Here is a 14,356-nt window from a genome sequence, read left to right as displayed (position 1 = left end):
TAAATACAACAGTGCTAGCCAACCCTGTCTTCTCATCCACATTGCACCTCATGTCCTCTCTTGCAAACCACCTGAGAAAGAATCTTTTTGCATGCCTGAATCATCCCTGGTAATCCTCTGTGGACATTCAGCATTCATTGCATCCAAAAAGGACCATGATCATGTGGCTGGTAGTCATGAACTCCCCACCTCCATGAGGACAAGCATTCCTTTATGGGGTTGAAGAATGGAGAGTAAGGTGGAAGGAAAAAGGGACAAGATTGGCTGTAAGTCTTTCATAGAGGTCAACAAGGAATGAAATGAGACGCTCAGTGTTGCACAGCCTAATTAGCGGTTCACGTAACAGCAGACCACCAGAAGATATTGCTGCGCACATTGTGATGTTGGCACACTGGTCTGGGACGTTCTCTGTTGTTCTGTTTCCAGTCACATTTTCTCCTCACCAGGGTGTTTTGGCCAAGTTGAAACACGTCTTATCCCCAAAGATGGATATGTGGGGTGTTCGCCTGGCCTCAGGCTCCATACATACTCCTCTCCATCTCCTGGCCAGTTTTCCTCTTCTGCCAGCCATCTCTCAAAAACTAAATCCAAACACTTTTATATAGATGGCATGAAACTGAAAACCATAATCACCTGAATAGATGCTCAGCTAAAATGGGAATCAGCTGTGGTTGGTCTTTTTATGTATATTTTTCTTTTTTTATGTACCGTAATTGTAGCATAATGTTGTAAATTGTGGTAATTTTGCAATATGTTTATTAAATTTACAATAGTATGCAAACATATGCAAAATTAACTGTAATGTAAATTTGGTGGTTGAGTATGAGTGAGAGGACAGTTCATGACTTCAGAGTGTGTGTGGTCATTGAATGCATTTTGTGTCAAAGCCATGAAAAGTGCTGTATCGACTGTTAAGAGTTTTGAGAAAGGGCACACAGTAGACCGACTGGGCAAAACGTGTTATCGATATAAAAAAAATCTGTAGATGATTCTGTAGAATTAGGTTAAAATTCCCAGTCGATTCAAATATTATAGCAGAGGAATAATATTGAAGGACATTTTTAAAATAAAGTAGGTTAATGATGTGCAGAGAGTCAGGATACTTCAGGGGTTTGGAAAATGTATGCGGAATTTAATTTATTTACTTTATTTTCTCAGAAAAGACCTGGAAAGACAACAGTGAGGCACATTTACACACACAGAGACAAACACACACACATACACACACACCGACACATACACACCTGTCACCAAAGAGGGGCTTCTGACATTTAGTTTGTTTGTTGTTGAAAGTCTTTGAATTAAGCCATGGTCCATCTGTCATTGTGTGTGTGTGTGTGTGTGTGTGTGTGTGCGTGTGTGTGCGTGTGTGTGTGTGAGGTGTTTCTGTGTGACGGTGTGTCTTAATGAGCTCCACACAGCTACTTGTTTTGATGTTTTATTCTATTGTTTATTCTATTGAAATCTAGTGCATTTGGCACCATGCACGTTTCTTTTCTTCGCTCTCTCTCTATCACTCTGTGTGTGTGTGTGTGTGTATGCGTGTGTGTGTGTATGTGTCTATCCACATCTCTCTGTGTGTGCATAAGCATGCATATGCACTATATTTGTTGCTAATTAATTTTTTTGATGTTTTGGACATGGATGTCGATTGACTAATGTTCCAGTTGTAGTCCCAGAGGAAATTCAAATCAACCAACAAGGACCTTATTCTGAAAAACAGAGAACAGGAAGCCTGCAGCTCGATCTCATGGTAATTCTTAGAAAATCCTTGAAGAAGCAGTGAATCTGGTTTCATCACGCTGTATGAATATTTGATTGGAAAAATCCACATCAGCGAATATAAAGCAATGCTTGAACACTGACTTTACACACAGAAGGTAAACAAAACGGAGAAAATCATAGCGTTTTAACCACATTCTGTCTAATGCACAGGTTGTTCTCCCTGCGAGGGCATTTCAATCTGTCCCTTACATTGTTTCATCACTTATGAACACTCTCAAGGCTACAAGCTAACCTCCCTGTGGGGCTATGTGTCATTTAGCAAGTTGTCGTCTTTCTCTGGAAAAAGCATCTTTGTACACGTTCCACTATGTTGAAGCTACTGTTAAAACAAACAGCTCGATATTGTAATATTCATGCATGCAGCCACAAGGTTACAACACTGCCGAAGAAACCTAAAGTTTGGAGTTGGATACTGCAGAGAGACTTTGACATTTCAACATTACTTGGAGGATGCTCCTCAGCCAAATTAAAATTGCCTACTAACAATGCTGCCGCAAATACACAGACAAGCGTGAGTCACAAGCAGGAGGTGTAGAAATCCGTTAAGAAGCAGCTCTGCTGATGGTCACCAGAAGCTGATTTCAAAAAATCTGAGACCTGCAAATTCAATCAAATAATAATAATAATAATAATAATAATAATAATAATAATAATGATAATTACATTTCTTTCACAAACACATGGGTACTGATTGGAAAAGTTACATTCATCTAATCTGGCTGCTACTTATGATTTGAAAATTCCATTAGAAAGTTGTTGTATTATAAAGATATCATTAAAAAAAGCATCTTCTTTTCCTAGAATAGGAAATACAATAGGAAAAATGCTGTAAAACTTGCTCTAAAATGCTTGTTGTCAGCCCAGTTCCTTTGCTTCAGGGACTTTCTAGAAACTCAGATCTTGGTGCTCGGTAAAATTCAAAATGATTTCGGGTGGAGTTTTTTTTGTAGCGCATACTTCAAGGAATAGCTTGACTGTGGATTGTTGTTTTTACACATTTAAATAACACATTTCATTCAAGCTTCACGGAATCAAAATAAAACTCACCAAAGCCGTCCGAGTTTTCCACGCTGGTGGTGCCCGGCCTTCCTCCCATTGATCTCCTGGTTCACGGTGCTCCTGTCCTGGCCTGACGTATCTTCATCGTCCCTGGAGTCAGAGTCCTGAAGCTGCTGTAAATAACCTCGGCACCATTTTCCTCGTCGTCAAACTGGCCTTCTTCGGTCTCTGAGGCTGCTGAGCCCTGTTCCGAGCTCTCTATCGGGGCAGACTGCAGTCAGGTCTCATGCTGCACGGCTAACTGAGCTAAGTGAGCTAACTGAACTTACTAGCTAGCAGCAGCAAGAAGCTATACAGCAAAGAGTATCGTAAGCAGAAGTTACTCTGGGGATATGCTGCCCCCTGTTTGTTTGGAGCGACAAGACAGGTGATCAATTCTTACACGTTAAAGGTTAAGGTTAAGGTTGGTTTAAGTAGAGCGCTAGATCTAGGAGTCAATTAGCATAGCTTATCATAAAGGCTGCACACTAGCTGTTTCTTTGTTGGAAGCAGTGACTTCCCAGAGTACGTGTGAGAGGATAGTTACAAAATTAAAACCAAAAAGTGTCATTTTTAGCCGAGTGAGCTGCTTCCGGTCTTTATGCTAAGCTAGGCTAATTGCTGCTACAAGGATGAGAGTGGAATCATTTTCTCTTCAATCTATACATGACCAATGCAATTCACTAATATTTGCAGTGTGTTTATGTGTGAAACCAGTTGAAGTAACATGTGTGTTACAGGCTTTTGTAGTGCAGATTCTTTATCACTCTGATAGAATTATCACATCAGCAGCTGCAGACATGCATGAGTCACAGGCTTTTATAGTTTAATCATCAGTGTTCTGCAGCTGATGTGTTTGTAGTCGGGATGAGAAAATGTCTCTGGACCACATCTGAAGCCGCCACACAAGTCTAGCATGGGAGAGCATGGGAAGGAGCATCATTCGTTCTTACGCTCCCCCTCTCTTCCTCTCTGCACCATCGCAGCTGCCTTCACAATGCACACCTACACATTTTTTCCACACTTACTGAGGCAACGCAGCCTTTTGACATGTAGTAATCATACACAAGCACACACAGGCACACACAAACACACACATACACACACACACTTCGGAGGTGCCAGATGAAAGAACACCTACATCAATGGTAGGGCTGTGGAAGCGTGTGTGTCGTAGAGATAAAAGCATTATGCAACGAATGCCAGCCTGGAACAACCCTTCAAGTCATGTCAGCCATGAGGCAGCCTACACACACATTCATACAGTATGCAGGCTTGCATCACATGATCTTTGGCTGTGTGTTTATGGAAAGGCGCACTGTATGGAAGAGTTACAGGAAAACTAATGTGACAGAACTGACAGATTGAAGATGGCCTGTAGGAGTTTCCTCGGCCCAAAGGATGATGAAGGGCGACAGCATAGCAGCACATGGCACATCTTTATGTTTCATGCAAGGCATTTAAGTATCAGAAAAGTCCAAGACAGAAAAAATAAGACCACATCATGATGTAACTTTCAGATCATGTGTATTAAATATTAGCATATTTGTTCCCCATGCAAAACCAAAGGAACATTGGAGTATGAGATTGACAAGCATGAATAAAAATAATTCATAATATAGATTATTACTGCTTTTAACAGGGCAATCACTCACATGCACAAGGATTTCAGGAATTTTTGGTTACTTTTCAACAAATAAATCAGCCTGAATTCCCATGAAATCCTATAAATACACTGTAGGATCATGTCACTGCGAAAGGCACTATGATGACTTGCTTGTCTAATAATAAACCGCTTTCCATAGTTTGTTTTTCACCTTTATTTACCCAATGCAGCACACTTGACCTTTTCCAGAGAGCAGTCTTCTACTGTTACCCACTGACTGCACGGAGATATTACCGGGATAGAAGCCCCAGAGCTTAAAGTGAAGCATCATTCTGTCAGAGCTGCATGCCATCTACCCTCCTATGTCACATCAGCCAGCAGTAAATAGAGTAGATAATGAGCAGTAAATCCTCTGGGACAAACGTCAGATCTGGTTTGCAATGACAGTTTCTACCACTCCGTGCTGTGTTATGTAGTGCAACAAAATAGTTTTTGAGTCATATTGAATATTTATTTTCTTCTTTTGGGGGAGGGATGGGTCATCTGGATTCACTTTGCAAATCTGAAAAATACATCAAATATGGAAACAAATATTATAATAAACCCAAAAATGCTTATAATCTTTAGTGAATAGGGCAGCATTCATTTACATTAACTTCATCCTGATGGACAAGAAAGGTTTCTATTAAAGCTATTTGAAGACTGTTTTGATGTTATTTGTTGCCAGCTTACCTTAACAGTGGTATTAATGAGTAGCAAACTGAGCCAAGAAATAGTGACATATAGCTCCCCATAAGTGTCCCTGCAAAATGCCAAACTATTCCTTTAAAAAAGATCACATACATGAGAGGAAATTACTTACAAAATAATAAAATAAAATAACTAAAAATATGTCATGTTGTGCCCGAACTTTCCTTCAATCCTCATGTGTTTGTGGGATATTGGATCGACATCATAGGGCGAAAAAGTCTTGGTCTTTGAGGAATGAAGGAGGAAGAAATCCAGTTCACAGATTTTAAATAGAAATTATGTTTACATCTGACGATTGGGGAGGTATGAAGGACACCCGACATCACTGATGTGCATAAGCGGTATGTGTGTGTGTGTGGGGGGGGGGTGTTATTAAGATTATGCGTACATCCACCTGTCTCTCAAAAGATTTAGAAGTTCTTCAGCCATTATGCAGAACAATCAGATGCATCACAGCTGGCAGAGTGTGCTGAAGATGTAAATGTGTCAAGTGGGGAAGAGATGGCTCATCAGGCCATATTACTGCTTTTCAGTGCTCGTGGGTTCAGATTTGCACGCCTCACATCCGTGGATGGATTTCTAAGCGGGCCTACCAGGCACAGAGCAGAGGCCCTCGGGGTCAAGGGGAATCCTATAAGCAAAACCTCTGTGTGAAGTGGCTGATTTCTCATTGCACAGTGAAATGGGCAAAAGTCCTTCTGGCAAACCGAAGGAATGACCTAAACATTCACTTTGAAGTTGTCACAAGAAAGAAGCCATCAGGACACCTTCAAAGGGAGTGTTTGTCCCCTCAGGTTTCCTGCTGGACGTTTAGGACCAGTGCTGACATCATGCGATATGTGTCCTTCAAGTCTGCAGGGAGAAATCAAAAATGTGATCACACAGCTGCAGCAGAACGAGGCTTTTTAGGCATTCCTTCCCATCGCATAATCCATGCACACATTGAAATATGCGTTTGGGAGGAGGAAGATTCAAAATCCTGGGGTGGCGTGAGCATTTGGGTTTCTGTGTTGGAACTCCACAGGAGCTCAAAAAAGTGGGGAAATGGTGGAAAATTACAAGAGCAAGAAATGTATAAATCAGCATCCTGGAACAACTGTGAGTGTTAACAGAATCTGTGCAGGAGGGCAAGAATAAAATAAGAAAACTTCTGATTTAGTATCTACTTTCTTTGGGGTGTTCAAACAAGAACGAGTGACATTCATGACATTCAACAATTTGAACAACCTGAAAAATGCCAGTGTTTTGTGTTTTTTTTCTTGAGCACCAGTTACAGAGAAGTGAGAAATCGTGTGCAGATTATTAAGAAAGTATCCCGATGGTCATCTTTTTTATCATTGTGGATTATTTACAGCTTGCACGTCCTGTTCCTCCTCCTCCTCTCTTTTTCCTGACGGGGGCACCGGTTCTGTGGTTTGTGAGGATGCACTCCTTGCACAGTTAACATCTTTTTTTTTTCCTGCAAGAAGCCCCATAAACCATTTGACCTGTTTTGACCTCTCTTTCTTGCCTCATATTGCTTCAGCTCAGCTCGTAAATGTGGTCACATCAGACCTCCTTTGAAGTTGACACGTACCTCTAATTGAAATTTAACTTTGAAGTTAAATTCTTTTTCCACTTGGTGTTTCTGCTCAGTTATATATTAAATGTTTTAACATGAAGTTGTGATGAACAAAGCCATTCATCAACTCTGGATAGGGCTTCCAAATGTAACATATGAGACCAATACTAATGTATTGGTGTTGCTGAATTAATCAACTGGTTTAATGTTTTCAAATAATTCATTTTTCTAAAATACAACCACATAATTTAGTATGATCCATGACCAAATTGTGAATATAGCCCATATTTGTTTATTTTGATTAATGCTGCAGGGGAAAAAAGGCATCTGCTGTGTTTTCTAGTTCTGGCAACTGCCGCTGTTCAATGACCTCGGAAGACACACAGCTTATATCGTTTCTTGTCATCCAAGGAATTTAAGGATAAATTCTTCAGCAGACAGGAATGCAGTCCTGCTCGGGAACAAAGACTATGAAAGCGGGCCGATCTCCTTTATTATAATCTCTGCGTACGACAGTGTTTTTTCAAGTCAAATCATTCCTACAATGAAATTCTCCTCCTGTCTGTCTTCAGGAAAGAAAAAAAAAAATCTATAAAACGGCCTGCTTAGTCTGAGGAGTGGAGCGGTGCCAGCAAATTCCAAGCTTCCATCAAACACACACACACACACACACACACACACACAAACAAGACAACTCCACTCAGCAGTGGAGCACACAGACTGCTGTACAAACTGGCAAAGCTTCTATAGCTGCAGGCTAACCAGCAGCCGAATGCCCCCCCACCCCCCACACGTCACTGACGATGATGTGGGTGAGAGAAAGACAGAATGAAAAACAGAGGGAGACACAGGAAGGGCAAGGATGAAACAAAAGAGTATCAGAGAGAAAGTGATATGAAGAGAGAGTGTGAGGAAGCGCGCGTGTGTGTGTGTCTGTGTGTGTGCGTGTTATGTAAACCCCAGGTGGTGCTTGTTGTCCTGGATAGAAGTATCACCAGGGGGACGGCTGCTCCAGCTTAGCAGGTCTCTCCGTACCTCTCTCTCTCCTTCCTATCTTTTTTTCACAAACACACAGCAGCGTCATTCAGGGAGAGAGGAAGAAGAAGAAGAAGAAATAAACAACAGAGGGCAGCGAAGGGAAGGTGAAGGGGACGAGAGCAGAGGAGATTATTGAAGGGAGTGGGGGGATGCAGGAAATGCAAGAAGGAGAAAGACAATTGAGAGGAAACACATGCAGGAGGCAGAGACGGACGTATCAGGAGGGAGGGAAGGGAGATGTGAAATGCATAAAAACACATTTCACAAATGTCAGCGTGTAGTTTGGGAAAGTGCAAACGCTCCACCTTTAGCTCGTTGTCATTTGGTCACATGTGCAACTTGGGAGGGGGGGTATGATCTATTTTTCCCCAGTGCTGTCTTATGTGTTTTATCTTTCTATGTTTTTTTCCGTACCAGTAGCAGTTGACAACAAGCACAGTCAGAGGAGCTTTTCTAGATACATCTGCATATATCACACACATTTCCACACCCACCCACACACACCTCCCCCAGGGGCTGTTGTCGATAACAGCCTGTGCTGTACACCTGATGCATCTGCGGGGATAGTCGTGTTCACGCTGAAGCAGCAGGAAAGAACATCAGCAGAGACGTTTTATAGTCCCCGTCCGACTGCTGACTAAGGATGGGCTTCACTGTTCCAGATCCTGACCTCTACTACTGCTGCTGTGGAAATCCCAACTCTGACCCCAGATCAGCACTTAAGACTGATTTCACTCCACTGAGCAGCTGTGGGAATAGACAACAGACAGCAGGAGGAGGAGGGGGTGGGGGGGCAGATCTGGGGCAACACTGCCCCCTAATGGTTCAGGCAAGGAAGTGTATGTGGTCGAGATGACGTAAGGCCAGGCTGTGTGTGTGTGTTTGTGTGTGTGCGCGCGAGTGTGTGTGTGTAATATAGTAAATGTACTAAGAGTAAATGTGTATGCTGTTTAAACTGTATGCACATGAAAAGATTGCAGTATTCATTTGAGTTTTTTTAGCTTTTTCCATCCGGGTGCCTGATGCGGCAGCCCACTGCTCCTGTGTGTTCACTGCATGTTGCATGTGCATGTGTGTGTTTACGGGATGGGTGAAATGCAGAGAATAATTTCCCAGTTTGGGATCAGTAAAGTGAATTAAAAAAAAAAAAAAAAAAAAGAAACAGCAGTAAATCATATATGTGAGATAATTTGACTAAATTTGCATGAACTGACCCCCTAAAACTAGAAACATGGTGCTTACTGACACTGGGGCTTCAGAAATCTGTTGGAGAACAGTTATTCTCAGTGTCCCTTGTGGTGACAGCCACTACTACAAAAGGAGCAATCAAGAACTGCAGCTTCATGTAGGTACTGTATGTTTTTAAAAAAAAGCCTGTAAAATATAGATATACAGCCTGAGTATGTAGGACATTTTGAGGGTGTATTTGGTTTGCAAAGCAAATAGATTTCCATTTTACCCACCCAATTTAGAGCAGCTGATGCTGAAGCAATAACATTTGGTCATTGAAGGGAAAGATGTTACCGGAGTGCCTGAAGGCAGCTCTGCTGAAGGCAGATCCTGCTCACTAAAAACCCCCAGTAGGCAGACAAGAGTAGAGCTGCAGGAAGCATTATCCATCCAGGGCTGCTCAGGGAACACTACAGACTGATGCACACAAAAGTCAGATATCACCAGTGGAGGAGCAAGTATTCAGACCTTTTACTTCAGTAAAAGTACTAATACCACACTCTACAAATACTCTGTTACAAGTAAAAGCCCTGCACTGAAAAAGTTACTTGAGTTAAAGTGTGCAAGTATTATCAGGAAAATCACCTCAAAGTATTAAAAGTGCTCAATTCAGAAAATGCAGAAATCTCAATTTTGTTAAGCAAATAGTAACTAAAGTTGTCAGATAAATGTACTGAAGTCAAAAGTACGAAAAGACTCAAGTAAAGTACCTGAAATTTGTACTTAAGTAGAGTACTGGAGTAAATGTAGTTGTATGTAATGCAATTTTTTACTTCAATGCAAAAGTGAAGACTGAAAATAAAGCACATAAACAAACAATAAATCTTAGAAACAACAAGTATTGTTTTAACGTCACTGCTTGCACAGATGGGAGCGACAGCACTGTAGCTAATACTGGGTAGTTTTCCTGATTAGCATGGTTAGATTCTGTGCCATTGTGCTATATTACACAGTGCATGTTGTTTTAAATATGTTTTCCAGCTGGGAATTTGCGAATTGGAAAACGTTTGTCTGTTTGCTGATGTTCCTCTGAGGTGCAAAGGCACACAGCAATAAGAAGGGAGCTGTTCTTCGTCGTCTATATGGCGCATGATTTCACAATATCCACAGTGGGGAGTGAACTTGTCGGTGAAATCCCCCATAATGCAAAGGAAATTGGTATTCTCTCTCAAAGCTATGAGGGCTTGTGTGCACACCACTGTGTTTGATTGCACGGCAAGCACTATAATCTAAAATAATTTGTCCTCGCTGAATAATGTGGACACCTTTGCAGAAGAGGCCTTATTCTGTCGCTCTGATACTTCACCAGTCTTTAAACGAGTAACACTGTTCGTTATGGATGAGGGCTTCCATCACACTCAAAACCAACAACAAAATAATCACATAAGAGAGATATGTACACTTATGAAGAATTGCAATGATTTAAAAAAAATGTTATTTTCACTCAGCAGATTAACTCCTTGAAATGTGCAGCGTACTGTGTGTAAAATACAATTCAGTTTTATTATTCACATCTCTCTTCCTCACCAAACCCATTTTCTCTCTTTTCCCATTTAATTTGAAGCAGTCTGCAGGTGGGGGACCACATCCGTAAGAGTTAACAAATTACATATTTGCCCTTTGAGGACCCATCTGCTTTGTGTGTGAATAACATTTTCCACATCCGTTCTCGCTGGTTGGCATTTCGGGATCAGGGAACCACAGCAATCAGGACTGGTTTAATAATATGATTGAGTGCCTGAGGTGAATCAAGAAATAAAAGGATAAAAGAGTATCAGAAATATGGAAATAGGCTTTATTATCATCAGACTGTACTTGAGCTGTTGACTGTGATCGGAGCTACGCTCTGGCCGCTTTGCCGGGTAATCAGGCGAGTGGTTCTGCATACTGAGCGGACTTGTACACTTGCTACATCTCACTTCCTGAAATAAATAAAACAGCTCTCAATCATGCAGCCAAATAAATGCTCAGATCAAATTAAACAAAGCTTTTCTGCGCATTTCTTGCCCACACTTGGACGCGCTTTTAAACCTGATTCATCTAAATTATAGATATTGTCTCTAATGTTGAGTTATGGCCCCATCGCACACTTTGTGCCTCAAGGTCTAGAAAGCCTTATGCTTCCTCACTTCATTTTCCCTTCCTGTCGGAGAGGGACTGAACACTATAATGTGTCTGGTGACCTTTGGCATGCCAGACAAAATTAAAGGGTCGGTTCACCCAAATCACTTTTTTCACTTCATTTCTACCACTCTCTATGGAAGAAATTGTCCCTGTGAACTGTTGCGGCGAGCTGCGCTGAATATCCAGAGCACTAGGAGCATTGTTTTCTGGAGAGACATGCTTTTAAAATCAAAATGTTCATTGTTTTTTGTTTGAGCAGCATGAACAATATTCCATGTATCTCCATGTTTCTAATGCTGATATTTCAAATAAAACCAAAACAAGTGCATGTTGAGAAATCACTAGTGGCGACTGAGATATTTGGTGAACTGACCTTTAACAAAAATCTGTCAATAATGTTGTCAAGCTTCAGGGATCAATATCTTGTCTATTATGTATATATGTATATATATGTATTGTATGTATGTATTAAAGTGAGGTCAATGAGTTCAATTATGGTTGTATCCTTATTAAAATGGCCAAAAAAAAGCTGCTTATGTGACAGTGGCAGGAGTTGGAGAACTGCCCTTTTTGGTTTGAAATATTCATAATTTAAGAAAGTTGGCTTGTTTGTTAATATTGCTGGTGTCTGAGAGTTGCACCAGAAGTTCAGTGCTGTTTGCTGCCAGTGACAGCTACTGAAACCAAAGCAGCACGCATCCCGCCGCTCGCTTTTCACCCGACTCAAAATGTTGTTGATGAGTTCTTGCCTCTGCAGGAGAAGCAGAGTATCGTTACCAAGTTTATTCATAATATTCTCTCTGCACAGAGGTCCAACGGCAGTTTAAAAGTAGGCTTCAGTTAGAATCAAACAACCTCCAAGGCAGTTTGAATCCCTACACACCTGTTCATAACTTACAGGTCTTTAAAGGGGTCATCATTTCAATCTTCTTTGAATGTTGTAGGACAAGCTTGCTTTATTGGTCAAGGCATCCTCTGGGGCATTTAAAAATAAATTCATAGTGTTGGTTCTTTGTGCTGTTCATGCCGGATATCTAAGATGACCCACGTCTGTGTCGCATTGCAAGAGGGCAGGCCTCATTTACTGTCTAGAGTTTCTTCAGGAGCATTCGAGGGCAGTGGACACATGATACGTCTGTGTCTTTAGCCTTCGCTTCATCTCTCTTATCATCTGACATACGGCCAGTGGATAACAGCAGCACACGGTGGTCCAGTCCTCACACACACTGCCCTGTGGATAAGCATGCAGATAGGCACACGCATACATGCAGGCATGTACAGAGGAAGCATGCAGACATAACAATGCAGCAGAAACATGTCTGTGAAGCACATGTACATGAAAAGACTTAAAAACATGAATGCAGAAATTCACTGGCACAACTTAAAGTGAACCTATGAGTGCATTTAAAACAAACTGGACGATGTTTTTGAACTGAGTATCTACATTCCTGGCAGCCGTTGTGTTTCCAAGCTTGCTTGTGAAATCACGACACTGAACATGTTGTTGGTTTTATTTTCTGCATTTAAAAGCACATTACCATTTTGTAAAGTCTACCTGCTGGTGTGTTCAAGGACACGCTAACAAGCAGCACAAATCCTCACTTCCTATTGACTGGTATGTTTTTTGCATGCAAATACACACACTCACCCGTATCTTGTACCTCTCCCTTATCCCGACTCGCATGGCAAACGTGGATCCTGGGAGCAGAGGTATGCACACACACTCGCCAAACTGGTGAGCCAAGCTCAGGTCCAAACAGCACGGCACCAGAGCCCCAAGGATGCCTGCGAGCACGGGCACAGGGTAGAAGAAACATGAAGTCAAAAAGAGCAAAAGAGTCACAATGATGTGATTGTGCTGTGCTTTCATGTTACATGTAGTCTTGTCTCCGCAGACGTCAAACAGGCCAGTGCTCCAGTCTCCTCCCGTCTGCGTGATGGTGGTGACGGTTGTCGTGGTGATGCCGAGGCCAGGCTGTGTGACTATGAGGTCTGTCACTGCAGGGACATTGTTTGACCTCCAGTCATCTTCACTTCCTGCGGTGAAGCCCCCCGCTTCCTCCTCTTGAGTCATCGATTCTGAAGCCTTGGTGACTGACAGTCTTGGTCTGAAATTAGATTTTTAATGAATCTGTCTTTATATATCTTCGGTGGTTGATAAATTCACCATGGCTTGTCAAGCCTATGATGTGCCACTTGTCCTCAACTGCTTAAAATAACAAAAAATAGTCTCCAATTGGCAAATTAGTCTGTTTTGCTTTCCTGTTAGCAGGAATTTAATTAACTTCATTCATTCAGCTAATTTAATTTTCCTAGAGCAGCATGTTTTGTACTCAGCTGGCCTTCTCTATGAAATTTTAGCAGCACGATACCACACATACACTAGTATCTTATTAATATTATGCTACCGTATACAATGCAGCCTTTATTACTGCTTGCATTCAACAGTTTTAGGCCTTCAGCAACACTAATAACAGCAAATTGCAAAAATACATTTAAAATAGGAGGGAGTGCAAAAGCAGGAGCTAGATTAGATAGATTTAAGAAATGCTCCTGTTTAATTTCTTTTATCATGGAAAAGATGAGGAGGAAACACAGCAGGATAAAAAAGCAAAATAAGATAAGTGAGCAGTTTTCTGTAATTCCAATGTGATCAGTGGTGACAACACTGTTCACTGTTAGGGACAAAAAAAAAAAAAAACACTTACTGGTGTGTGACTGTCGTCTGCTCCATGACTAGAAGCTACTGGCATCCAGAGAGGGGTGAGGCGAGGAGGCGAAAGCGGAGCGGGCGAGCACGGAGTCAGCAGGAATGAGGAGTTGGAGGGGGAGGGGGGTGGAGTGACACTTCCCTAGTGAGAGGGTGTGTGTCGGAGCAGATAAACCAGCAGTCGGACGGCTCGGCCAGAAGCTGTGTGACAGAGATAAGTCTTGTAGTTGTCTTCCGCCTGAGACTTTACTGTGCCCCCCCCCTCCCCACTAATACAGCAAATGCAGAAAGAGCAGATACGCATCAGGGTGTCTGGCATAAAATAATCAGATGTGAATCCATGCATAACCTACTCTTAATAAAACTCACCTGCAGGTCAGAACAGCCTGAAATCTTTCTATTTGTTTACATGATGACTTGTAGAGTATAACAGAGATACAGAGGACTTCTAAAACAAGTGCACAGCTGTGATGAAATAAGTAGTTTGTCTGACATTCAAAGACATTCGCTGTCT

At 41.7% G+C, this 14,356-nt stretch overlaps 1 protein-coding gene across 6 annotated transcripts; it reads right to left on the bottom strand.

Moving 5' to 3' along the window:
* Window positions 1-2,912: 2,912 nt before the first annotated feature.
* On the bottom strand, window positions 2,913-13,972 carry plac8l1 (PLAC8 like 1). Of its 6 annotated transcripts, none has more exons than XR_006007396.1 (5): window positions 13,841-13,972; window positions 13,008-13,240; window positions 12,781-12,917; window positions 10,824-12,363; window positions 4,405-4,991 (listed from the first exon to the last, which is right to left on the bottom strand). XR_006007396.1 is itself a non-coding variant. In XM_041952408.1 (4 exons), exons 1-4 carry the CDS (start codon window positions 13,864-13,866, stop codon window positions 2,941-2,943), a joined length of 498 nt encoding a protein of 165 aa, XP_041808342.1. In that variant the 5' UTR covers window positions 13,867-13,972; the 3' UTR covers window positions 2,913-2,940. The 6 variants fall into 6 exon arrangements, 3 of the variants coding, with proteins under 3 accessions (XP_041808342.1, XP_041808340.1, XP_041808341.1); XR_006007398.1 differs by lacking the exon at window positions 4,405-4,991 and adding an exon at window positions 9,511-10,746 and having other exon boundaries at window positions 12,031-12,363; XR_006007397.1 differs by lacking the exon at window positions 4,405-4,991 and having other exon boundaries at window positions 10,790-10,930; window positions 12,031-12,363.
* Between the last annotated feature and the right edge of the window lie 384 nt (window positions 13,973-14,356).

Source organism: Chelmon rostratus, chromosome 14 (genome assembly GCF_017976325.1).
Source record: "Chelmon rostratus isolate fCheRos1 chromosome 14, fCheRos1.pri, whole genome shotgun sequence".
Lineage (NCBI taxonomy): Eukaryota > Metazoa > Chordata > Actinopteri > Chaetodontiformes > Chaetodontidae > Chelmon > Chelmon rostratus.
The sequence above is the reverse complement of the archived record's forward strand: the minus strand, read 5'-3'. Positions and strand labels throughout refer to the sequence as shown.